The sequence below is a fragment of the Phoenix dactylifera genome, chromosome 8 (assembly GCF_051530095.1).
Source record: "Phoenix dactylifera cultivar Ajwa chromosome 8, Ajwa_hap1_PhDact_Kaust_v1.1, whole genome shotgun sequence".
Lineage (NCBI taxonomy): Eukaryota > Viridiplantae > Streptophyta > Magnoliopsida > Arecales > Arecaceae > Phoenix > Phoenix dactylifera.
In genome coordinates this window covers 17,137,882-17,164,993 of record NC_143197.1, presented here as the reverse complement: position 1 = coordinate 17,164,993, position 27,112 = coordinate 17,137,882, and the positions used below count along the sequence as shown (strand labels likewise).

Genomic DNA, 27,112 nt, shown 5'->3' with positions numbered 1-27,112 from the left:
AACCCTATTCTTCTTTTTTCGAAAGAACAGTATGGTGGTAGTGAAAGTTCTAGGACCAAAGCACCTAGACCCATGCTATTCGAGTCATCTTCCTTTGATTATCCCCTTTCTGGCTATTTGAGTCAACACGGGTGGCATGCCTGTGTATCTATCCCTAGACTTGTTATGACTCTTCTTGCCAATAAATTTCTTTTGCCATGCCCGTTTCTCTCTAGACAGGAAGCATAGGAGAGAAACAACATTATTCCACCCCCCCCCCCCCTCTAGTTATATATTGTTGTAACCACACCTTTCTATTCTTACCTACTTGCAGTCACACTCCCTCGAGTGTGACAATGGCAAATAGAGAGGAACTACACCAGATTCAAACTTTGAGTAATACACTAATAACTATTGGATACTTGCTGAATTAAACAATAGGCACATATACATCCACAATAAGTCACCAAAAATGACATCCAAATAAACACAATGTCATTCAAAATAGAAACTGATTGTCTAAATGTCCAAATACCGTATACAAAATGTATAGCTATCAGAAACTGTATATACAATATCATCTGAATATAAAATGTATCATTGTCAAAGCCTGTACCCCACTATAGTTTATGTAGCGAAGAAACTTTATGGACCCACTTTGTGGATCTCTATTGTAAAGAGAGCAATGTCCATTCATGTAACAAGTGACAAGGCAAACTAGGTAATAGGACTGTTAGTGCACAAGGTCCAAGAGAAATTTATAACACGAGACTAAACTTTGGACTGAAGAATAACTTTCTCTATTGGAGTCAAACTTAGGAATTAAACAACAATAGAAATAAATTGATGAACAATTAAAATAGAATTATCATTCTACCAAAGTCTAACTCCATGAATTAAACAACTAATGAACTAAAAATAGGGATACATAACTAATATAAAGCAAGAGTGGTCGTGAACATCTTTGATCAAGTCAACTGGCTTTTTGTCAGTTAGGTTACCATAAAAAATCTAGAACATTTTCTCTGGTATCCTAGAATATATAGTGTTGTTCAACCACTAAATAAATTTACACAGAGTAGCCACAAAATCGTAAGTACCAAAACTTTTAAAGTACCAAGGAACAAGATACAAAAAATCTATTAAGGAACACATACGCAAAGTAAAAAAATTATCTTAAAGTAGTCTCGAAAAATAATCAATAGAGATTTTCAACCACATGACACCCGAATATCAAAAGAGAGACCACAACAACCTAAATCCTAGTGAACCAGGCATAAAAAACTATATTAAGATTGAGAGAGCATATATAAGTAGAAGAGCACATATATATATATTAACCACAAACTCTAGGTTATGATTCATATTGGCCAATCGAGTTCCAAAAACACTTCAAGATAATTTTTTAACATAAAATATGATCTAAATTTAGTGTTACATTCAGCTAAATGCCTATGTATAACTAGAGGATGACCAAATGAGAATTGTTATCATTGACATGGAAATTCACAACTAAACTAGCAAGCATGTAAATCATAATGAGGAGTTTGTTAAGGCTGATAATGATGATGATTGTGTGCCATTCGTTGTAGGAACTATTGACCATGAGAATATTATATAAGAGCCCATTAAATATTGTAACATGAGATAATAGCTTCATGACTTAAGTGCCTAACCTTATATTGAGAAGAAAATGCAATAGACAATTTATTACAATATGTTAATATAACCTTCTTTTTTTGGATGAAATATGTAAAACAATATTTTATTTTTATTTTATTTTTATTCATATTAGTTGCTAGCAAATAATTGTATTATATGGTTGTTAAACTTTACTTGTGTCATGGTACTCATTTGCCTTACAACTAAACAATTCTTTAAGTATTTATCCTTTTTGATTATTTTGCAACTCGAAAGTAGCTTATGAGTTTGTTAGCAAAACATACCGCAAATTACTTATGTAATTTCAAAACTGCTTTTGGACCTTAATAGCCAAACACTTTATAAAAAAAATGGTTTACCAAAATGTAATTTTAGTTTAGAAAAATAACTTTTGCCAAAAGCAGCTTTTAAGCTAAAAAGTACAACATCTCCAAATGGATCATCAATCTTATTTGAGACTTAGACATTGTAAATTTAATTATTGTAAGATTTTTTCTTTCTTTTCACAACTTTCAACAACATAAAAAAAATAAAAGCTTTTTTAATGCCATCTTTTTATTGATAAAAAATTTAACCATTTTCTAGTATCACAAGTTCCTTTGCATGATGGTAATGATACTTAGAATTCATCAAGAAGTATTTTAGTTATATAATATAGAACTTGAGCCAATACAATTGCACTAAATTAGCTAAATAAACAATTATATTATCCAATATCCCATTTTGAATACTTAAACATTTGATGTCCATCTAGAGTTGTGATTGGGTTTGAATCCGGACCTAGCATGGGTGCGACCAAATTTAACCTAAATTCTCCCTGCTGCCACAGTGGGGCAAATGGTTGATATTTATTTCCCTTACCACGTTTCACTCTCTCGCAAAACCCTCACCCCTCTTTCCAGCCCTCGTCTTTCTCTCGGCCGCCGTCAGAGAGAAGGTACACCCTGATCCCGAGCTCCGGCGGCGCGATCGGGACCTGAGGGTTCGAAGAGGAGGAGAAGAAGACGCCACAGATCAGCGCCTCAAGCTCATCGCATCACAGGTCGCACGCTTCAAACCCTATCGTCGAGGAGATCTCCTCCACGCCTACACCAGAGTGAGTAATCTCCACCTCTTCGTCAAAATCCTCCTTTCTCTCTCTCTATCTCTCTTTTGTGTTCATTCCAAGGAATAGCGGCTCCGAGGACGAAATTAACGATAGGAGTAGGTTTTTTTGGCAGAGAAAACGAAGATTTTGATGAATTTTTTATTGGTTCTAACTGCAAAAAGTTGTTTTGTTTCTGGGTTACTCTCAAGTTGCTCAAATTTCATTTATTTATTTTTATTCCCATGGATCTGATGAGTGTTTGGTTTCCTGGGTTTTTTATTTCTTTAATTAATTCGAAAGAGATGGTTTCTGATTTTAGGGTTTGATGTATTGCCTGCTGTTTGTTGGATTTCTACGCATTAAAATGTGCATAAAAAAGATGCTTTATGCGTTCAGTTCTTGAGTTTAGGGCTCTCATTTGTTGCTATTCTCGAGTTTTGGAGGCAATTTAGCTTATACTTCTGCTTCTGCTGTTACTGTTTCCATGTGGCCTTTCATATAATGTTACTGTTGTAAGAGAACAACACCGGCCCGCCCCCAAACCACCCCCCCCCCCTCTTCTCTTCAAGCGCATGATTCGCAAGTGAAGCTTTAATCATGGTGTGGGTTCGGAATGGCTCCATGTAAAATAAATGTCTTAATGTTTTGCTTTTTTCCCATGACTGGGTTGTAAACAGTTGAGTTTGGGTTGAGGGCTTTCTGGTCCTTCTTGAATCTGATTAGTCTTAAACCCACCTGTGGCCACCCCTAATAAGGAACTCCTTGTTGTCATCTCTCCTGTAGGACACACGCGCGCGCGCACACACACACACACACACACACACACACACATATATATATATATATATACGCGCTTGTATATGTATATATATGTATATGTGTATATGTATATGTGTACGTTTGTATGGACACACACACACACACACACACACACACATATATATATATATAAACACAGATACATGCATACATACATACATACATACATATAATTATGATAGGGACTTTGTTTTCCGATGAAATGAGAAGGTAGCTGATGTGTGAAGAATTCCCTTCTGAATGACCCCTTTTAAAGGACAAAGGGCACAAATAAATGTGCAAGCCAAAATAGTAAGTTTCTTTTGTAAGAAAGAGGATTATCCTCAAAAAAAAAACTTGTCTCCAAAGAAAAGAAGTTTTGAGAAGTGAAAATACAAGCACCGGTTCAAACAAGTGTTTCTTTAGATGGTCTGGACATGCATGCCTTACAGTGGCAAGAAGGGTGTAATGGAATGCAATGAGTTACATTAGAGCTTGAACAGAACTTAAGGCATACCTTAGAGCTGAAAATGAATGTGCATTTGCTAGGTGCAGCATCCTCCAGTGGTTGTGGTTGCAAGGGAACATGTGGATTTCCAATGGGCTTTTTTTATTGTTGCTTATATTATTGCCATGTGGGCTTATATTTGCGTGTTATCCATCCATCGATCGATCCATCCATCAATCAATCCGTCCATCCATCCATCAATCGATCCGTCCATCCATCCATCAATCGATCCATCCATCTATCAATCGAACCATCGATCCATCGATCAACCCATCCTATCATTAGTAGCCCCCTTGTTGAGCAAATCTGATTGTTCCACATCCGTCGTTCTTCTCCTTCGTTTCTCTCATTGTTCTTCCCTTCGTTTCTCTCATTGGACTCAAGACATTCAATGTAGTGTTTCTTTTTCATTGCTGCAATCTATTGTATGTATGTATGTATGCATGTATGTATGTAGTTCCCTTGTTGAGCAAATCTGATTGTTCCACATCCATTGTTCTTTTCCTTCGTTTCTCTCATTGGACTCAAGACACTCAATGTAGTGCTTCTCTCTTATTGCTCGAATCTATTGATCCGCTAACTACTCTGAATTTCTTGCAACCCAAAAACAGCTTATCCCAAAAAGATAGCAAAGCAACTTTTTATTTTCCTTAGATGGTAAATAAAATTTCTGAAGGATCCTTCTTCTATAGGGAAAAAAGGAAAAAAGCTGTAGATTTTTAAAGTTATTGGAGTGTTCCTTAAGAATTTTTTGGGATGGATGTTTTCCTCAAGATCTTCGAGTTCAATGTGATATTGTTTTTCATCAGTTCAGATAAAAGAGACATTGTAAATGAGTACACACATATTTGAGATGAAAGATGAAGATTGTGTATAGGAGTGTGGGAGGTGAGAGATGGAGTCATCTAGGATATTAAAGAGGGCGAGAGGAAAGGAGGGAAGGTAGAGATCTCCTGAGAAGAAAAAAATAAAAAGAAAGGAAAGATGCTACCTGTTGGGAGATAGGGAGACTGGGGCAAGAAAGGAGAGAAAGGACACAAGGGGGGTGTAATTGGGGGAGAGAAATCTTCTTTGAGAAACCAGAGAGTCCAATCTCTCATAAATCATGCTGTATTCATGTGTATTTCAACCAATCAAGATATATTGGAAATTAATGGCGAAAAGCTAGGTATGGATGCCAAGCTTCTCTTTAAAATATATGATTGAAAATTGAAGCCCTAATTGGATTGCAGACCATTTAGGGATCCATATTAATAATTTAGTTTAGTTTGGGATTTTGTTTTTCAGCCTTATTATAAATAGGTCGAGTCCAGTGCAATGATTTTGTGCGTATCTTGAATTTGACCAAAACAGTTGTTAGCTCTACTAATAGTTACTTGTTTGTCCGCTCTAGAGAAGGTGGAAATTGGTTAGTGATACTAGAAGGTAGCTGATATTTGAATGATTCTTGACTGAATGACTTATGTTGAAGGACAGAGGACACCGACAATCGAGTGCTAAAGGCACAGCCGCATGCTTCTATTTTGGAAAAAAGAGTGGTATCACTTAAGATTGTCTCTAGATGAAAGAAGATTGATCATATATTCTGAGAATTTCTTTATCTGATTATAATTCTACACATGTTTCTCTTTCTTGGGTTTCAATTTTATTCATCTCCACATTAAGATGGAATTGTGATTCTTGTGACAACAAGAAGGTGCTTATGGAATATAATGAGCTATGAGTAGTTATTGGAGTAAGGAGTGTCAATATGATGATTTATGATGCTTCTCTATGAAAGCTAATCAAGCTTAGGCATACCTTAGAGCAGCAAACAAAGCTAATTTCACTTGGTTTATCAACCTCTAATGGTTGTGGTAACAAAGCAAAACTTTTCAAAGTCACTAAGCACTTAGAGGTGGTGATAAAAGGTGAAAGGCTGGTTGAAAAGAAGTGTTGTTTACATGGAGTTCAATAATGATGAATCTCTAGTGGTGAAGAGTGTGTTTTATCTGCTAAAGGAAGCTGGACTTGCATAGGTAACCAGTTCACCATTGTAGAAGTTGAGGATCATGTTTCCTGTTTGTAAAAAGTCACAGAGCTTTCCTGTTGCCATGTGCTTTTGGAGGCTCTTCAAGGTAGACTATGCTGAAGGGTAGAGTCTCTCAAGGGAGATTCTTGAAATTTTAGGTTTTTGCTTGTCTTACAGAACATTGGTTGGGTGCAAGGGGAAAAAAGGCATCTTGAGGTAAAGAAAAATGGGCAGTTTAGGAGCTTACATTACTATGACTACGATCATAGGCATGTTAAGTTGATTGATACCCAATTAAAGAGCGTGTTCAAAAATGGTTGGCTGAAAATGAACATGAAATTGCTAGGTGCACCAGCTTCCATTGGTTGTGGTTAGAAGGCATCATGTGGGGTTTTGAAAGTCATTAAGGGCTTGCTGTGGGCTTGCAGTTACTTATCAGAAAAGAAGCCATTAAGGACAAAGTAGTGATGGAAGGTGATAATTTAAGAATGTATACTGGTTGAGAAGAAGTAATGTTAATGTGGGGATGAGCAATGGTGAATCTCTCAAGGAGAAAGGTGGTGCTTAACATTCTAAAGGAAGGAGGATTTGCAAAGCATAGGCAAGTCATGATATTGGAACTAGAGCATGTTTTATTTTGTGGAACTTTCATGAGGCCATATGTATTGGATGATTTTCAGTTGATTTATGTAGATGAAGTCAAAGGAAGGGTTTCCTTTCTTTAGAGAGTGTTGAAAATTTAGATTTCATGCTGAAGATAAGATTGGCTTTGTTTGAGAAAAAGGGGTATCTTCAGGTGATGAAGATGCAGATCTAAGAGCTTAGACTACGCTAACGTGCACTTTAGTTGATTGATACCCCTTGAGGGGCATCATCTCGAAAGGCAAAAGAATTCTGAAGTTTGTTTAAAACAAAAACTAGCCAAAATAAAGGTTGTCAGAAAGTGATTGTGTTCTGTTTCTTTCGGAAAAGGGCCAATGAGATCCTAATTTCTGTAAGAGGTGAATCTGATTTGATCTTAAGAGGAAGGGTTGGCATGGAATGCAAAATGTACCTGGGCCCTGTTTGTAGAGAATGATAGAGTGAGGAATTTTTGAGACTCACAAAAAAATCAGATGAAGTGGCCATCATGGCTTATCTGAAGGGGGAAAGAGGAATTTTCTTATTTACTTGTTGGCGATGGGTTACTTGCAATCAGAATTTGGCATCTCACAGCTATGGGCTCACATGTAGGATCCAGCAGGCTATAGTTCCTATGCTAGTTGTTATTAAGAATTATGCAGGCCAACACCTAGCCTTAGTGCTTATGTGAGAAGGCAAGGTGCTCATTGAAAATCTAGAGAGGTGGTTATAGAAGAGTGATTCAGAAGAGAAGTGGTGCTTCACGGTTATATCCTACATTGCTCTAGCTATGATATTAGGTATTTTTTTCTTATGATTTTTCCTTCAGGATGGGTTCTTCTAAGAAAGAGGTTGTTTCCTCTGATGCTTTAAAAAATGTCAACAGTTTCTATTTGTGTTCTTATTTCTTATTGATATGTTGGTCTTTAGATTGTGACTACCCGCGTTTGTAGAAAGTACATATTTTTTTTAATCTGATTATTATTTTTCTTCGTTTGCACAATCTTTGCATAACTTTTGCAATAATTGCAACATACATTTGCATGGCTATGTTTCAACATACCAAAGGTAGCTCATTAACTAAGAATGCCTACAATTCAGACTAAAAGAAGAGTCAAATCCAAAACAATATCATGATTGGATATAACCTTGAATCCAAACCTTGTAGAGAGTTTATCTTCCAGATTCAAACTCAAACTTTAATTTGGTTTGGTTAACTTGGAATTTTTTTCACTTATAGCCACATCAGATCTCTACAGTATTGCATCATGTTATAAGGTCTGCATCATACGTTTTTGGATCCTTTTTTAGTAGAATGTCAGATCAAAGGAAGATATAAATTCAAATATATTAGGTCGGAATTCAATCTCGAGTCCAAATCCTATTAGGTTTTAGACTCATCATATATCCAATAAATGAACCAGTTTAACTGCTTATGTTGTATATTGCTTTTGCTAATATATCAAATTAGTTCTCTGCATATCATGTTAGATTGTTTACATCATATGTTCTCCAGCCATTTTTGCAGGCCTTTTTTTTTTAAATGTTACTGTTACAGAAATGACAACTTTTAATTTATACTACGTTTGTACTAGTCTATCTTGCGCGTCTACTGTTGACCAATTATGTGCCAAATACTTGGTATTAGGAAGATATATGCCACCTTTTGCACTGCTACAAAAGAAGTCTAGATAGTTCTGTGTAGTTAGATGAAATTCTCTCATTCCGGTGCGTACCTCCTTGTACCAGGGGTACCATATTGATACCGAATTGATACTCAGTTCAGGGGGCGTATTGATTGTCGATATACTGAACTGACTTGCAGCAACACTATACCAAAATGGTATAGGTACGAGTACCAAAACTGGTATTACGAACCTTGTGAGATCTTTTGAAGGAAGAATGGGCTTCGGGCTACTCAAGTAATTCTGGAGGGCTGTGCTGCTATCAAGCTCAGTAGAGGTGTTCCGGATTGGAAGTCAGCTGTGTACTATGGTACTGAATAAGGGAGGTGCATTGTCGTCTAGGTGAGAATCATGATGAGAGTTAAATGAACCTATAGAGAATATAATGCTGTTGCAAATCGGCTAGCTAAGTCCGCCTCGTTTCACAGAGTCAGGTGGAAATTTTCCTAGGAAATTTTGTGAGGACATTCCATCCACTTTATCGTAGGATTGTTGATGTAATTTTAGACATTCTTATAACCAAAAAGGACTGTTCATGGACAATGAGTAATCCAAATGACACTTGTTAGGTATAAGACTGCAAATGGAATAAGCTGTTTTATATACACATCACATCACATCTATTGTATGTTTATTTGAATTGCACAAATTAGGTTTGTTGAATGCTGTTGAGCAAACTACCTGGTTATCGAGCATGGATCTGATAACAGCCAGATAGGACCGCGTAACTAATTAGATGATGCATAGTAGGTCTGGAACCGATTCCAAAATCCTTTTAAGTCCAAATTTTGAATCTAGACCCAATTTTTTGCTTGTAGGGGCTAGATTATGTAGTCATTTGATTCTTTTAGATTGACATCACTGTCCCTTGTGAGATGTCTTTGGGTTTAAAAGAATTTCACTGATCTCGATCTTTCTCTCCTTGTTTATATCTGATTGTTGTTTTTTGTTCTTCTCCCTTGTACTCTGCATTTTTTTTGTAGAGTACTATGCATGGTTCACTGAGACTGGATGTATATTATTTTTTCCTTGAACATTGAAGGTCTTATAGTACATGATAATTTAGAAGACATTAATTATGTATTGCCTGTTCTGGCAAGTTTACATTTGTGTGAGTTGTTTATAGTGAATTGTTGGAGATAAAATCGATATTTTTCTTTTCCAGGTTGCATATTTTGTAACTGGTCTTCCTTTTGTAACTTAGTGCTTTTTGTTGCCTTGCATGGAAGATTTAATGGCATTTAGAATGTGTACTTGTAAACATGACGTTTTCTTCAAAATTTGCATGCTTTCATGTAGTCTTTGTTATCAAGCAGATTTGCTTGAAAATTTCGGTGTTCACTAATGCATCCAGTGGTTTTTTTCCCTTTCTTTATTTGCAAGTATTAATGTGCCTATCTTGTGATGCAGGCTCCATCGGTTCCTGCCTTTTGGAGTAGGTGTTAGTATTTGGTAATTATGGCTACATTCGCTAAGCCAGAGAATGCTTTGAAGCGGGCTGAGGGTAAGTTCTTTTTGTTTGACTCCTTTTCTGCTGATGCTATTGATCTCTCTGTCTAACAACTGCCAGTTTCCATTCTTTGGCATTGGTATTGCTAAGAGTTTTATTGTAGAGAGTTTCAATGTTTTGTGCCATCTCTTCATGGAGCTTAGCTCTAGTTTTAATACTAGATCAAATGGGATTTATTGGTTCTAGTTTTAATACTAGATCAAATGGGATTTATTGGTACATAATTCCAGAAGGAGAGTAGTGCTTTTTCATGATTATGTTCCTTCTTTTAACTGCAGGGATTATAGTTATGCCTGTTAGTCTCTGTGGTCTTTGGTTCATTTTTTGGATTGAGTCTTTATGCTTTGGTGTTCTATCTGCAATAACTGCTCTATGACATGGAAAATTGATTTGCATGCTGCTTTCCTAAAAGATTGCTCACTTTGTCATATCATGAACACAGAATTGATAAATGTTGGCCAAAAGCAAGCAGCTTTACAAGCTCTCCATGACCTCATCACTTCCAAAAGGTACAGGGCGTGGCAGAAGACCCTGGAAAAAATCATGTTTAAATATGTAGAACTTTGTGTGGACATGAGAAGAGGCAGATATGCAAAGGATGGGCTTATCCAATACCGTATCGTATGCCAGCAAGTAAATGTCAGCTCTTTGGAGGAGGTGATAAAACATTTCATGCAGTTATCCACTGAGAGGGCTGAGCAAGCTAGGAGCCAATCGCAGGCCCTGGAAGATGCTCTGGATGTGGAGGATTTAGAAGCAGATAAGAGGCCTGAGGACTTGATGCTGAGTTATGTCAGTGGGGAGAAAGGAAAGGACAGGTCTGACAGGGAGCTTGTAACTCCATGGTTCAAATTTTTGTGGGAAACATATAGAACAGTGCTTGAGATTCTGAGGAACAATTCAAAGTTGGAGGCTCTGTATGCGGTAAGTCAGCTTTCTTCTATTGTTAGTTGTGAAATATGAAGTTGCATAGAAAAAAATTTATCATCTGTCACTTTTTCAATTTTTGATCTCATTGTGACATTTTCTAGAAGGTAAAGGTTTTATGTCTGACCCTGTACATTGTGTTTGATATTCTATTAGAGGTGTATCTAAAGTTTGAAATTGCGTTTTCTTTTATTTGAATTTTTTCCTATAGATTCCATTTCACTTAAATTGCAGTGCATACTTTTCTTTTTGTCCGCACATGTGCATGTGTATGCTTGCTACTATGCATGTTGCACTATTTGAAAACCTATCCTTCGTATCAACTGCCAACTTATGGGTTTTGCATAAATCTAAAATCATGATCGGCGGAACCGTCCCGGACCAGGTGGTTTGGGGCATACCGAGCCGTACCGGCGGTGGGTTGGGACGGTTCTAGCAACTGAAACGAAATATCATTGACAGAGGGGGAGAAGAAGGAAAGAGGAAAAGAGAGAGCGAGCATGGGAGGGAGGGAGAGGGAGAGGAAGGAAGAGAGGGAGGTGGAGGCTGGCCAACGGAGGGCCGCGGAGGCCGGCGAGCTGTGCAGAGGAGTTGGAGGGGCTCCGCTCCGGTTTCCTTGTTTCATTCGAAATAGGATGCCGGAGGGGGCCCCTTTTTGATTTGCTGATTTCTAATATTGCCAATCGGAGGGGGCCCTCTGCCAGCCTCTGCCACTCCTCTCTCCCCCTTCTCTCTCTCTTTTCTTCTCTCTCGTTCTTCCTTTCCCCTACCTCTTCTACTGCGTCAGTACGGGCCTGGCACGGAACGATATGAGGGCGTACCGACTCGTACGGCGAGGCAACCGGTCTGGGCCTCGGTTCCGGCGCAGCAGACCTTGTCTAAAACATTCGTGCATTTGACTCTCTTCTTGTGTGCATGCGCATATCCATGCTTGCTACTAGCAAGTTGAACTTGCTTGAAAATTCTTGCACTTAGGTTTCGCACCCCATACTGGTACCATCCTATTAAAGTGCTCCAGTGGAAGGTTTCCATCTTAGGGCTCTAGTGATGGACTGAGATGATGGATCAGCATTTGGAGAGAGAAGACCATATCGAGTGATTGATTGAAGAGCCTACCATTACACCGACCTATCAATTGAATTGCCCATATTGGTAAACCGGTATGGTACTTGGTTTGGTGTACCGAGTGTCGGTATGCCTCCCGTACCATGTACCGGTTCGGTACCGGTACAGTACAGTATGGTATTGGTCGGTACGATAAAATTTGTTTCTGCCATGTCTGAACTGCCATTGTTTTTGGAGTTTGCATAAATCTAAAACATTTTTGTTGTGCATTTGACTATTTTTCTTATCAAGATCTCATATTTTGATTCTTAGCAGTTACTGAAGTACGTGTCATTAGGTCCTTTGCCTGTTTCCATTCACATAATGTAATTGTAAACTGGCTAATATAAACTTTGATTTATTGTGTTTTAAATTCTGAGTTCTATCATATTTTTAACTTGCTTCGTGATTATCTTGTTGTGCGTCTACATTTCTTTTTCTTTTAAAAAAATTCTTTTTTTAATGTGGGTTCTGGGGGTTGTTTGATACCTCTGTCAAAAGAAACCTCGAACAAGGAACTTGAAGAAAGATTCTGTCCTTGTTAGGATATCTCTTCTTCTTGGTAAATGATACGATGGAATTGGAAAGTGAAAAACTTCTTTCTGTTTTCGATGAAGACTATCCTTCATCTATTTTGGTAAATTAACATTTGTGCACGAAAAAGTTACCTGGAACCTTCATGTGTGTTGAAGATCCCAGTATTTTTATTTTTAATTTTTTATGTTGAGCTTCAAATTTTTGCCCATGGAAATTCAGCATTGGGGTGGTTAGAATATTAATGATACTTGCGAACTATGTTGGAAGGTGGATGAAAGTATTCTCATCTACAGTCCTTTGTGCAAAGTTGCTAAGATGTCTGAAATATATTTCGTGAAATTTCTTCTGATATGTTTGCTGGATTTGGCTTCCATTTCCATGTTAATTGGGAATTGGAATTATAATAATATTGCCAATGATCTGAAGATATTGATGATGTCATTTCATTGTTTGAGATGGTGTTGCATTTGCGTATGTGACCCCTTGCTGCTGTGGAGGACCCAGGCAACTGTATATGCAGCTATACTGCATAGTAATTACCCATGTACCTGCAAAGACTATGTCTGCATATCATGCTTAGTTGGTATATGGGTTGGGTGCAACATAAGGTCTACCTCCTCCACATTCCTTGCCCCTTTTCCTTTTCCTCTCACCCTCTCCTTCTATGCCTCTCTTCCTGTTCACCCTCCTCCTCTGCCTTATGTTTCTCCCCTTTGCTTTTGACACCCCCTGCCTCTTCTCTTCTTCTGCCAAGTGCTTGCCAAGGCACATGATAACATCTAGGTGCTTTGTGGTACACCAACTGCTCAGATATCATAGCCACTTGTACAATCTCTTTAGAAGGTTTTTTCTTTCTTTTTCTTTTTCTGTTTCTAACTTTTCTATATGAGGTTGATGTATGATGGAAAATATTTCAAGCATTAGCTTAAAAAGTGAGTCCAAGTGCACGAGGCTTTGGCCATTGCAGGATATGGGGAGGGTCAGATAGACAGTCTTTACTTTGCATGTGGTGAGGCTGTTTCCGTGTATTAACATGTTACCTGTGACATCTAGGTCATAATGTAGCAAGCTTACTGTTGCGCCAAGACCTGCCCTCTATCTCAAGCATTAGCTTTGTCTATGTAATCAGTAGGAGAGAGTTACATGGACTTTATTCAGGTCCTATTTTTTATTTTGGTTGGTTTGCCACTTGATGCCATTATAAGTGGTTAGCTTGTTTTCTTTAGGTTTTCTTGGTCAAATCATGCAATGACACTTTACAACAGATATATGAGCAACTCGAAAATATATGAAATAAGGAAATGTGAAAACTTAGCATTGTCACACTAATTAAAAGCTTGTGGGCCTCATTGGGACATTACATACTCTGCTTAGGAAATTGGTTTGTTTATTGGTAAATTCCTGGAAGCATACTAAGGCATTGGCTTGTGTCATATTGTCAAACATTACATGTGTTGTTGATAACTGTTGGAAGTGTTCTAGGCCTAGACTTTCTTGTGTTTTGGCATGATTTGATACCTGTGCATAATCAATCATCCCAAACAGACTATTAGTATATACATAGATATATAGATTTGCATGGAAAGATACATTCCCGTATGCATGCATGCAGTATATATATATATATATATATATATATAATGGTTCTATACATATTTGGTTCAAGATACTTGAAAGCCTCCTTTTTGGCAATAATTCTATAATAATAAAATAGGTTGATTTAATTTAATATTAACAATTCTTCAAATCATGGACCCATTAAAATCTATGAAGATTCAAATTTTAAAAATTTTGAAGATGTAAATTTTAAAAATTACGATGCTTCATTTTCAACTTAATTTTTTTTCTTTTTCCGAAATGTTTTTAGATCGCTTCATTTAGTCAAATAGCAAGTCGATGCATATATCTACCAATTTGTGGAACTATGCCCAAATGTCATTTGTTCATCATTTTCCCATAAATTTATTTATTAAGAAAACAGATAAATTGCCCATAGTTAGTGCTTTGAAGTTTGGTATTGAATTATTCATGGATAATCTGTCAACCAGTCCCTTCTTGCTGCACTAAATGGCACACAATTGTTATTCTAAAATGATTTTGCAGAAGATTGATTTTCATTATTTTTTTTGATGTTTCTATTTTAACTCTCATGAATGCTAATTTTTCATGGAATCTTAACATGGACCTACCCTTTTATAATAGTAATTCCATTTTTATTATATTTTAATCAGTAAAGATGTTTAAGTATAATTAAGAATTTTCTTTTTCTTTTTGGGCAATCATTGTGTGTTCAACAGAGATGTTTTAACAGATGTTTTCATGGCATATGATTTGATAGATGACATTGCACATTTAAAGGCAAAGTTTTATATTGTGAGTTACTTATAGAGTATTAAATTTGTTCATTTATGTTTATAATACTTAATATGCTTGGTAAGTGTTTTTTTTGTTGGGTTAGTTTAATACCTATTTAAATATTCAAAACATGACTCTTTTGTAATGAAGCCTTTGGTTATCTAGATTACACATAAATTGGTTTTCCAAGCAGATTTTCTTATCTTCAATATATTTACCAATGTAGTTAGACATTTTTCTATGCCTTTGACTTGATACTTGATAAAATATGCAACTATTTTTGTTGAACCAATTGGTAATCAAGTAATTAACATGGTGCATGATAATCTATCTTAGAACGAGTGGCCTCTTGGTAGAACTTCTAATGGTTAAAGATTCCATGGCAGTATATTCTCGTTATGGAAAAGCTAGATCATGTATTTGTCATAATATAAAGCAAGCTTTTCTGATCTTTATCTTCTGTATCTGAATAAACTTGAAATTTAACAAGGGTATTTCCATCATGATCATCTTAAGTCATTTTTCATCTTTTTGTTCTATAATTGTTTGTAAGCTATCAAATTTTTCGATTTATATTTAATTTTTAGTGAGTACTAAGAAGTATTTATAAAATGAGATGAGGAATTTTTGAAGAGTTGTAGTTTTCTAGAACCATCTTAGATTTTTTTTTCCTTTCTTTTTTCAAAACACATTGTTAGGTTTTAATATTGGAGTCCTATCCTTGCTATAGATTGGGTTATGGGAGCACTAGAGTCATTATGATCATGAGTTTGAGTGTTCTAATTGTCTTTATGTTTAATGTTCGTTTTAGCCCAATTTTTATAAAATTGGAATACATTATTAAGTGAAAAGCTATCTTTCAACTTCACTCATTACTTCTGTCCATCATCTCTTGTCTTGTTAGTCAACAATGATCTGCATCAATTTGGAAGAATTGCAAGTCCTGGTCATATCCTGTATGTAAATCTGTTCAAGCAACTCATTCATAATTTTTTTGATTGTAAAGAATACTATTTTGAAATATTAACAAGTGGAAGCATATGAAGCAATCAGTTTCTGTATCGAATTTAATTTCGATTTCTAGGCTTTTCTGAGAAATACTTGAGATAAGAATATTTTGTCTTTTTTATTTCAATTCATGGAAACACTCGAGTATATATTGTTTAAGAAACAAGTTATGATTTTGTGGAAGTTGCTGTAAGGTAATTGTTCAAAGTCTTATTCCTATTGCAGACTATGTTGACTGTTGAAAAATTTATAACACTCGTGATTGTGGATTTATTGTGATTTTACAATTTTTAGATATAGGAATTAACTGGATATTGCTTGAACTATTTTCCCCCCTTTTCTCTTCTATGTCAGATATGTTGTGACTATTGCTATTAGTTTTATGTACTTAGTCTGCACTAATCGTTAATTTTCATTATAAACATTGTTATCATTTATCCAAAAATTATTATTATTATTATTATTTGTCATGTTTAATGTATTTTCTTTATCTTTAAATAGCTAAAAAAATGCTAACCACATATATGCCCAGCTTGACCTCTTGCATACTCCAGCCGCCTGTTAAAACTCCTGTTATTCATTTTCGTTCTCATTTACTCTTTCTTCTTTGCTTCTTTCTCATGTGAGACTTGGTGTGCAACTGGTTAAATAATGTTTACATAGGCGGCACTTGGTTTTGAAGCATAGATCTTTGTGTGCTTACCATATTAAAAATTTTGCAAAACCTTGCCGTTGCAAACTGAAACTTTGGGGACTCCAGTGTTCTTTGTTGTGCTTGTCCAAGGTGCATCATGCGCTCTAGTGTTCTTTGTTGGGCTTGTCCAAGGTGCAACCTGCATGCTATGTCGTGCTATATGGCCCAGGCATGGATCATATGAGAGCATGATGTTTTCAATCTTGCTCATTGTGTGGGGTACTTCTTGTATATGCTGCTTATTGGTTCTAGCGTGACATGTTGAGCCAATGCCTGTCATTTATTCTGAGAATGAGCACTGCGTGCATGTTGCTTGGAGTCTTAATCTGATAAGCAAATGCATGGGTCTGTAAAAATTCTTCTGAAAACACTAAGATTATCAGCCTTGCCCCACATTTTTATTTTAGTGGAATGACATTGCAAGATTGCATGAAAAACTGTATGGATGAGACTTGGGTGCCTTTAGTTGTAGTTTTTATCATCTCACTTCATTGCATGGTATCTGTCCTAAATCCTACAGCAATACCAATGGATGATAATTTTTGTCCAAGCCCATGTACAACTTGTATCGTGTGTCTGTTCCTCTGTGACAAAACTGGAGCAATAATGCTGCATCCACACCAAATCTTGGAGTGTAGCTGATAAAATGTTGAGCATGATATTCCCAATGTTATTCAACCTTCTGATGTTCTTTTATACAGTCTATCATAATTAACAACTGAAAATGAACATATAAATGATGAATGTTACTGACTATGATCTTTTATTCAGATGGCGTGCTTATATGTATCTTAAACTGTTTCTCCCCTGGAGAAATCTGGGTACCATTGTTCTTTTATAATGAATTACCAATAGATGATCTCAGATAAGCTGTTTATGCTGTATTTTTATCTACAAGTGATAGAAAACTTTAAGATGACATGCATGACCTAATATTAATAATATTTAATTAGCAGCAGTTTGACCAGCTATCTTATGGCTGTTTATTCTTCACTTATTTTTTGTAGATGACAGCACACCGGGCCTTCCAATTTTGTAAACAGTATAAAAGGACCACTGAATTTCGTAGGCTGTGTGAGATTATAAGGAACCATCTTGCTAATCTAAACAAATACCGTGATCAGAGAGATAGGCCCGATCTCACAGCTCCTGAGAGCTTGCAGCTTTACTTAGATACAAGAGTAGAGCAGCTCAAGATAGCAACCGATCTTGAACTGTGGCAGGTTTTGACATAGCAACTTGAATCCTTATCTGTATCTGTGCCTGTGTAGTCACTTCGGTTGCTTATCATGGTCTATTGTGTTGTCTTGTTACAGGAAGCTTTCCGTTCAGTAGAAGATATCCATGGTTTAATGAGCATGATAAAAAAAAGTCCAAAGCCATCTTTGATGGTTATATATCATGCCAAATTAACAGAGATATTTTGGGTTTCAGAAAGTTATCTATACCATGCATATGCATGGCTTAGACTTTTCACTCTCCAAAAGAGCTATAATAAGAACTTATCACAGAAAGATTTGCAATTGATAGCATCATCTGTTCTATTAGCTGCACTTGCAGAGGTCCCATATGACCGTAACTTTGGTGCATCCCATTTAGAGCTTGAAAATCAAAAGGAGCGCAATTTACGGATGGCTAGCCTTATCAACTTCACACTCGATCCTAAACGAGAGAGTAGAGAACTGGTATTTTTTACTTATTATCATTTATTCTAAGGTTTTGCATATAAGTGTAATTTGTATATCCTAATTTGATTTGTTTTTTTAATCTTACAGCTTTCACGCTCTTCACTCCTCACGGAATTGGTATGACCTCAGACATAATGTCCTTGTAATGTTTTCGTTATTTGTTGTTTATGTTTTTTCTTGTGTTTATTAGTAGGCTTCAATTTTTCATGGTTCAAACCTTTAATTTGAGGTGGAGCAACTTTTTAGCCATTTCTGTTTTTTGGCAAGATAAGTGGTTGCTGTCTTCATTAACAATCTTAGATTCATTAACCTGGATTATCTGTTCGTAATAGTAGAAGCTGGAGGTTGGAAGTGATGAGCTGGATTACTATGCCATCATTTTGGTGATTTGCTCTTTTGTTTGTCATAAATTTCTTTGTGCTCAAAGCGGGTTGTAACAATAGTGCTTGAGATAATGTTACCTTGGCTCTCTGCTTTGGCACTCATTATCCATCATATAAATCTTCAACTCTGGCCAAGTAATTTTAGTCTGCTGGCAAAATTATCTCAGAATTTGCTTTGCTCAACTTTTCAATCAAAAAACCTTATTGCCTACATATGTTTCATGATCTTCTTGGCTGTGGGTATTTTTGCCCTTACTGTGTTGAGGTGCAAAGAGCATTGGTAGAGGACTGTCCAAGCCTTCTGTATTGGTGTTTAAGTGAATTAAGTACAGGATTATACTGGACTGTCTTATTAGTTTAGTTATCATATGTTTTTTACAAAGCAATTCATCTGTGAGATGTATTTTCTCAGGCAGACATTGGATATGCATTAAGGTACAAAGAGTATTGCTAAAGTACAGGGCTGTCCAAGCCTTCCATATTGATGTTTAAGCAAATTAAGTCCAGGATTATACGGGACTGTTTCATTAGTTTACTCAGCATGTGATTTACAAACTAAAATGATTTCTGGTAACTGAGGCATAAGATTTGCCTTATCAGGCAGACATTGTATATGTTATTGTTAGTAAAAATATATTTTGCTACAGGTTTCTAAAAGTGTAATGACGTGTGTCCCCCAAGAAGTGAAGGATCTCTACAATCTCTTAGAGCATGAGTTCCTTCCTCTGGACCTTGCATCAAAAGTTCAACCACTGCTTACTAAAATTTCCAAACTTGGGGGCAAGCTCTCTTCAGCCTCTTCTGTTCCAGAAGTGCAACTGGCACAATATATCCCTGCTCTGGAAAAGCTTACTACATTGAGAGTGCTTCAGCAGGTTTATTCATTTTCTGCTTCTATTAGTGCCTCCTTTATAATTATTATTTGGTTAAAGTTGCTTACATGTGTCCTGCCTTTATTTTGTTCAGGTTTCTCAGGTATACCAATCCATGAAAATTGAGAAGTTATCAAAGATGATACCCTTTTTTGACTTCTCAGTTGTGGAGAAGATTTTGGTTGATGCTGTCAAATATAATTTTGTAGCTATGAAAGTTGATCACCTGAAGGGTGCTGTTCTGTTTGGTAATGTGGTATGTGCACATTATTTTTCAAATTTTCCCATCATTTGGTGCATATCATCACTCTCGTATATACATTAAAGGGTAGGCGGATCTTCTCTAAGTTGTATGAGTTGCAATTTCTTGTTCTCATAATGTGATGGTCTTTTGGATATGAATGACTATGATATTCTTATGCATGCTGACATCTTTTCTTCATCTTTTCTTCGTTTCTTATGAGAGATTGTGCTTGCTTATATTCATGTGGTAGCATCTACTTGTGGTATGCTACCTCACTTTTTTAATTTACTCCACATTGTTTTACATGAATATGCTCTCTCTCTCTCGCTCTCCCCCCCCCCCCCCCCCCCCCCCCCCCCCCCCCGAGTGCATGGTGCGCCTCCCGTGTTCAGGTTTTCTCCTTGCACATGCTTGTTATGGTTCCTTCATCAAGAATGTACACGTTGTCTACAATAAGTAGCATGTGGATCTGTTGGTTCTTTTTTTCTCATTCAGTTCTAGTATGGACCTAATTGTGGCCAACCTACACTTTTGTCAACTATTTTGATTTTCTTGTGGCATGGTCATGATTTTATTTTATTTTACTTTATTTTGAGTTGCAAGCCAAAGACTTTGCATGATCCAGACCCTATGTGAAATACTAGATGGGGCATTTTCGTTCCTTGACTTCCATTCATGTGCCCAATTTGTTGTCTGAGGTATTTCTCATGTTGCTTTAGGTGTAGGCAACTTATTTATCAGCAGCCATAATTCTTAAATCTATCTATTCTCACGCCTAGGAGCATATACGTATACCTTTTGAGCAAATCCAATAAGTATCAAGGAGGTGGATGCATATATGAGATTTTTTCCTTTAAACTTAATTTTCTATAGTATTTGCCGCATAGTTGCTTTCCTTTTTCTTGAACATAATTTATTCGGTAGGCAGAGCTAAGAGGTGGTGATGCGAAGCTATTAGATGTTTCTATTTTCTAAAGATTTTATACATAAATGTACTTTTCATCGTTATTATTCTTTAGCGCTTTTTTGATCTTCATTTTGTGTTGTCGTGGAGGAAACAGCAATTGATGGCAGTGGAATTAATGTTTTCTGCAAATGCTTTATGACGCAGTCTTATCAATATGGACTTGCTGTTGGTTCAACCATGTTTTACATTGTCTTGATAGTCCTATTTTGTAACTATACTCTTTTTTCTCCTTTCACGCTCATGTTTCTTGCTACACCAAGCATTTGCTGTGACTTATGTTATTGTATTCAGATCTTCTTAGCTGATTCTTGACTGTTTTTATTCTTACACTTTGTCTTTGTCTCTGCCTTTGCCTTATTCATATGAACTTTTAAAGGCGCGATATGTGGATATGATCTTTGATGATATTTCAATTGAATTTTCAGAACTTCCGTCGAACTGGGAAATGTCTACATATGGTTACGCTAAACATAATTATGTTGCATTATGCTTACATTATTTCATTTGTGCATTTATATTCTCCATTGACAAGGAATTCTTATGCTGCTTGGAATGGACTTGAGTGTATTTATATTCATAAAATTGAGTGCATTGACTGTTATTCTTTCGAATTATTCTTATGAACTTATGCCTTGCTCTTTCGTCCCTCCAGGATATTGAATCTGACAAGCTTTGTGATCACCTGACCATTCTTGCTGATTCTCTTAATAAAGCAAGGAACCTGATTTATCCACCAGTCAAAAAGCAAGCGAAACTGGGTGAAAACTTTCGCGGTTTAGCAGAAATAGTGGATAAGGAACACAAGAGGCTTCTTGCCCGGAAATCTATAATTGAGAAACGCAAGGAAGAACATGAACGCCATATGCTGGAACTGGTATATATTTGATGATTTCTTTCTCTTCGACAAATAAATATCTACTCCAATGATGTTCAAATAATTAATATATTTGCTATGGATGGTATGTGTTAAGGAACGGGAGGAAGAATATAGGAGATTGGAACTTCAGAAGAGAACTGAACAGGCAGAACAGCAGCGGCTTGCTTCTGAGTACTCCCGAAGGGAGGAGCAGAGGATTCGCCGCGAAATAGAGGAAAGAGAACATCAAGAAGCTCAGGCCTTACTTCAGGAAACACAAAAGGGTGCTAGAAGGAGGGGAAAGAAACCTTTGCTTGAAGGGGTAAACTAATTTATGCTTCTCCATTTCTTTTGTTGTTCTTTGGAAAAAGGTACAATGCCAGAAATCTTGTGGGCTATACTAGTTAATTCTAACAACTCTTTGTTGATCTGATTCACTGGAAACTCTCATAACAATAAAGCTGGTTTTAAATAATGCAAAGCTTTGCATGCTAAAGGAGGCAAGGCATGGACTGGCTAAATGTTATGACATCACCAGATGACTAATCTTTTTAGTTGCTGCTTTAAATTTTCTTGTAATCTAGTCTTTAATAAATTTAGTGTCTTTTCTTTTTCATTATTTCCTGCATTTTATAACCATTGTTGATTAATTGGTGGTTAAAATGAGAAGTTCACCTTTTGATCTTTACTGAGCTGTCGTTCTGGCTTCAAATCTTCTAGAACTCAAGTGAAATCTGTTAGATATATTTATCTTGTTGTTTCTCCATTTCAAGACTTAATTCTTGGGGGTCATTTGTCCACTATAAGTTATATTTTCCTTTCGCTGATTGACCCTTTTCCATTCTTTTTTTTACGCACTTGTGCCATGCTGAACAATTTTTCTTGGTTTTTCTCTGAAAAAATGGACATGTTCATATGATCCTGCAGGATAAGGTTACAAAGCAAACTGTAATAGAGATGGCCCGAAATGAACAACTGAAGGAGCGTCAAGAGATGGAGAAGAAACTGCAGAAATTAGCAAAAACAATGGATTACATGGAACGGGCAAAGAGAGAAGAAGAGGCACCACTAATTGATCAGGCATACCAACAACGCTTGGTGGAGGAGAAAGTTCTTCATGAACATGAACAACTGGTTTGCTTTGTGATACCTTTCTTTGTGGTCTATGTTATAGCTCATATTCAGAGTTGTCTTGTTTTATGAAAACATATTGCCACATTTTGCAGAAAGAGATAGAGCTGAGCAGACAGCACCATGCAGGTGATCTCCAAGAGAAGAACAGACTCTCGAGGATGTTAGACAACAAGGTTTGTTTATCCTACCTTGGCATCCTCATGTTTTGTGGGCTTTTATTGTTGACCGGAAATTCTTTTCAATATTGTTATGTTTGAGCACAAAATATGAATTTTGTACTTCAAAAATAGACAAATTGGTCTAAAATTAGTAACATGGAACATGATTTTGTAATTCAAGCATTGTTTGTATAATCTGGTATTCACCTGGTCAACCCTATAGATCAATCCAATATCTTGTCCTTTTTCCAGTCTTGCTACTATAAGTTTGATGGCAAAGAGAGGTGTTTAAAGCCATGCATGGTAGGAAACAAGGCCCGATGTTTGTTGGATATTTGATTCGACTAGAGTTGGCTCTGCCATCTCATCCTTAGGATACTTGATATGCATCGTACATGTCAGGTTTTACCCTGAAGCTCTTGGTATTTCCTGCATCATACAGTTCTTGAGGCGGGACAGACAACACAGTGTTACACTGTCTGATAGTCCAATCAAGTGTCATATCAATACTGTTCCCACCATAAAATGGGGCATGCTGGTTGATTAATTACTTGACATTGTGCTCAAGGTGGAGGGTTAACTCCTTAACTGTATAGGTTCACAGTGATTTATAAAAAGCATGGCAAACTTTGAAACAGATCCAAGGTCAGTATATGCGAATACCGGGCCGTCCTATTGTATGTACCGCAACCTAGAAAGATCCAAAGTAGTCCCTAATAGGAATTCTTGGTGAACAGGATTTTGACCTCATATATTTGGGACAAAGCTTGATGGTTACGGTTATAATACTCCATGACCTTGAGTTTTAGTGGTTCGAAAAATATTGGAGTAATTGATCATCATTTTGACTTTTTATATCCTGTTTCTAAGTGAATATATAATGCAGACCTGCTATTTCTTCTGTACCCTATTTTGATAACAAGAGGTGATTTATCCTCAGTTCAGCTGGATTTTTTTTATTAATATTATCGCATTTCGTATGTTGCTGATAGTGATTTGACAACTTATATTCCTAAATTATTAGTAACTGGAGATTTTATGCTCTGATGCCTGCTCATCACATCACATAGTGGTTTCAAGATCACGGTTTTATGTTAGGAGAATTTGAAGAAACCTTAGTTGCATTAGGCAACAAAGCCCTAATCTTCTCTTATGGTGCTTTAGGACAAAGATTCAACTTTTTTCTTCATTTTTCATCAAGCATTCTTGCTTGTTTTGAAGAATGTAATAACTTGTTTGTCTGAGGAATCATTGTTTGCTAACTTTTACATCAATATAGATTTTCTTTTTTGTTCTTTTTACTGCTTGCAAATTCTTTATTCTCTCTGTTTTCAGGCTATCTTTCAGGATAGAATAGTGAGTCGCCGTGAAGCAGAATATAACCGATTAAAGAAAGAAAGAGAGGATCGTATTAACCAGCTTGTAGCAATGAGGAAACGGGAACGGGAGATCAAACGTAAGCTGCTCTTCTATATTAAGTCCGAGGAAGAGAGGCTAACCAAGCTGCGAGAAGAGGAGGAAGCTCGGAAGCATGAAGGTATTCTTTATTGCTGAATCTACGTGATGAGATATCAGTCCCATGTCTCATCAGTCCCGTGCTTAGTGTAGCTTAAAATCTGAATGCCGTACCAAACTTTCAATCTCAGTTAACAACATTTGACAAGATAATACCAGAAAGATGACTGGTAAAACTTTGTTGAATATGTTCTAGAATTTCTCAACAATCTCTTTTAGTCTTAAGCTTAAATGGGGAAAAGCTTATTTTATTTTGATTTTTGTTAGTTTGTTTCTGAAATCTCTTAATCCTTGCAGAGGAGGAGAGGCGGAAGAAGGAAGAGGCAGAGCGGAAAGCCAAGCTAGATGCAATTGCAGAAAGGCAGAGGCAGAGGGAGAGGGAATTGGAAGAAAAAGAAAGGCTGAGAAGAGAATCCCTCCTGGTTAGGACTGCTGAGCCGCCATCTCGGCCAGCTGATGCTGTTTCTGGCCTACGCCCGTCCGAGCCCATCGCTGCTGCATCAAGTGCTGGGAAGTATGTGCCAAAATTCCGACAGAGGGCTGATAGCCTACAAGCAGCCCCCCCTGAGCCTGACCGATGGGGCAGGCAGGATGATCGGCTGCCCCAGTCCAGTGATAGGTGGCGTAGTGATGATCGTCGACCCTCATATGGTGGTGGTGGTGGCTCTAAATTTCCATCCTCATCGTCTTCTTGGTCTTCATCAAGGCCACGTGGCTGACACACTCAGCATGAGCTCAGGTGCATGCTAGCAAAAGGACTGAAACCAGATGTTTGTTATTTTTCCCTTTTTTTTTCTAAGTTTTGTTAGGGATGGAGGTTGTGCATCTTAGAACTTTTAAAGTATGGAGGAAAGGCAATTTGAGTTCCGAGGGTATTCATATTGCCATTAATTTTTATAATCGTGTCTAAATAAATTTGCGTATTAATATCTCAAGTTGCACCTTACTGAACTTTTATGTTGTTTGTTATTTGTACCCCCCCTTGGATTAACTATGTTTAGTTAATGGCCTTTTTTTAAACAAAGGATTGTGGGCTGTGGCTTGGGAGTGTTCTGCTGATAAGTGCTGAACATTTTGGATTCAGTTTGTTTTTAATGTTGGTTAAGCTTTGAAGAATCGCTAGTTGACTCACAGGTGGGACCATAATTTTGCGAAGTTCATGGTCTCATAAATTTCAAGAACTGACATTTAAAATTGTACAGGAACACAAGAATCTCTTTATTTGCTTTCAAAGTAATTAATGAGGTCTGTCCAATGCCAAACTTCTATGCTGAAAAAATTTAGACCTTTCTTTACAAGTGTTTAAAGAAGTAGGCAAGCGATATCTTTCTCTCTGATTGTTGAAAAATAATCAAATTTGGATTCTAAAACTAATTTTGATAAGAGATTGAGACCAAATAGATGTGTCAGATGACCATAACCAAAAGCCAGGAACCGGCTAGCTAAATTAATTATGATTTCCTTAAGCTTGCATGTTTATGAGGTTTCACCTGTCAGCATGTCCATTTTATTCTGGCGGGTACTTCCCCAGCCTTGCTTTCTGGGACCAATTTTGATGGCTTCACAGGGCTAGAGCTGGCTGCTATTTATTACGAAGCCGAACAAATCTAGCTATTCAGGTTCTCCTGCAGACTTCTTTTATCCCCGAACTCAGCCGCAGCCCAGAGTTGTGGTCATGTTTAACGTCTTCCAAGCCTCCAAGCCCTGGTTTGGTGGGTTACCCTGTCAGAATCATAATATCATGGATGCATGATTTTTTGTTTCCTTTCGAATAAAAGGAGCCGTAGACATTGGGTTACATAACGGGCAAGCCCTCCTCCAAATATCCTTATCCCTCTAAAACCTCAGTGGAGGTGGGATTCAATTCCTGGTCATTTGTTAACATCTTTATCTTGCAATATGGAATAGATACAGCTAATAATCAGGTGCTAAAATTTGTATATCCAAATTTATTTAAACAAACACATGCAAATCAGGCATCAAGAAAACGGTTATAGATGAATATATAACTTAGATATGTGGATGGAATATTGTACCGCCTTATGTCCTATTGAGTGATAGTATGAAAGCCTCTTAATTTTTTCCATCATTTATCTAAAACGAATGGATGATCGTCCAAAAGACGACAAAACAGTAATAATATTTATATACTTGCATGATATTTTTAGTTGGTTTTAATACTTTTTGCTAAGTTATATGCTTTAAGATAGTTGTTAAGGAATGATCAACATCAAATTAAAACATTATCTTTGAAAGTTTTATCAAAACTTTCGAAACCATTCCTTCACTTAAAATTCCCACAAACAATGTCAGATCTTGGTTTAATTATTAACAATGAATTACATTTTGAATTTTATGTCGCTGTTGCAGCCAAAATCAAATTTGAGGATGACGATGATTTGGTGATTGATGGATCTGCATAGATTCAATACAAAAACGGATCTGGGTGGATATTATCCAATCCATTTTCACCCCTAACTATGACGCCTCTATAAAAACAAGGTCAAAGAACCTACGTACACATACTCATCTTGAATATACTATTCCATCATTCTACTATTCAAGGTCTTCTTCTACTTGTCTCTTTGCCAAGCCCTGCTTTGACATAAGCATCGGAGGGCCCCTAGCCAGATTAGTTCCTGGGATCTTTGATCTTTTTTGCTTCTTCATGCTGCTCTTTCTTACATAAGTATGGGAAGGCCACTGGCCAAATTAATTCCGACGACCTTTGGTCTTCTTGCTTCTTCTTGTGTGCAAATCAGAACTTTTTTTCTAAGATATATCCATATTCATATCCATCAAAGAAAAA

The 27,112-nt window shown here is 36.7% G+C and overlaps 1 protein-coding gene across 1 annotated transcript; it reads left to right on the top strand.

The window, feature by feature from the left end:
* Positions 1-2,471: 2,471 nt before the first annotated feature.
* Positions 2,472-25,254, top strand: LOC103720979 (eukaryotic translation initiation factor 3 subunit A-like). The gene is made up of 14 exons (XM_008810974.6): positions 2,472-2,737; positions 9,762-9,855; positions 10,304-10,785; positions 17,494-17,709; positions 17,803-18,171; positions 18,262-18,291; positions 19,205-19,432; positions 19,524-19,685; positions 21,293-21,514; positions 21,612-21,818; positions 22,424-22,630; positions 22,723-22,803; positions 24,124-24,325; positions 24,601-25,254. The coding sequence occupies exons 2-14, from the start codon at positions 9,810-9,812 to the stop codon at positions 25,020-25,022; spliced, it is 2,874 nt and encodes a 957-aa protein (XP_008809196.3). The 5' UTR covers positions 2,472-2,737; positions 9,762-9,809; the 3' UTR covers positions 25,023-25,254.
* The last annotated feature ends 1,858 nt before the right edge of the window (positions 25,255-27,112 follow it).

Excerpts from the sequence above, each read along its gene's own strand:
- LOC103720979 (XM_008810974.6), top strand. The coding sequence starts at position 9,810 with ATGGCTACATTCGCTAAGCCAGAGAATGCTTTGAAGCGGGCTGAGG. Across the intron at positions 17,710-17,802 it reads CCGATCTTGAACTGTGGCAG|GAAGCTTTCCGTTCAGTAGA; the intron begins GTTTTGACATAG and ends GTCTTGTTACAG. Across the intron at positions 21,819-22,423 it reads AGAAACCTTTGCTTGAAGGG|GATAAGGTTACAAAGCAAAC; the intron begins GTAAACTAATTT and ends ATGATCCTGCAG.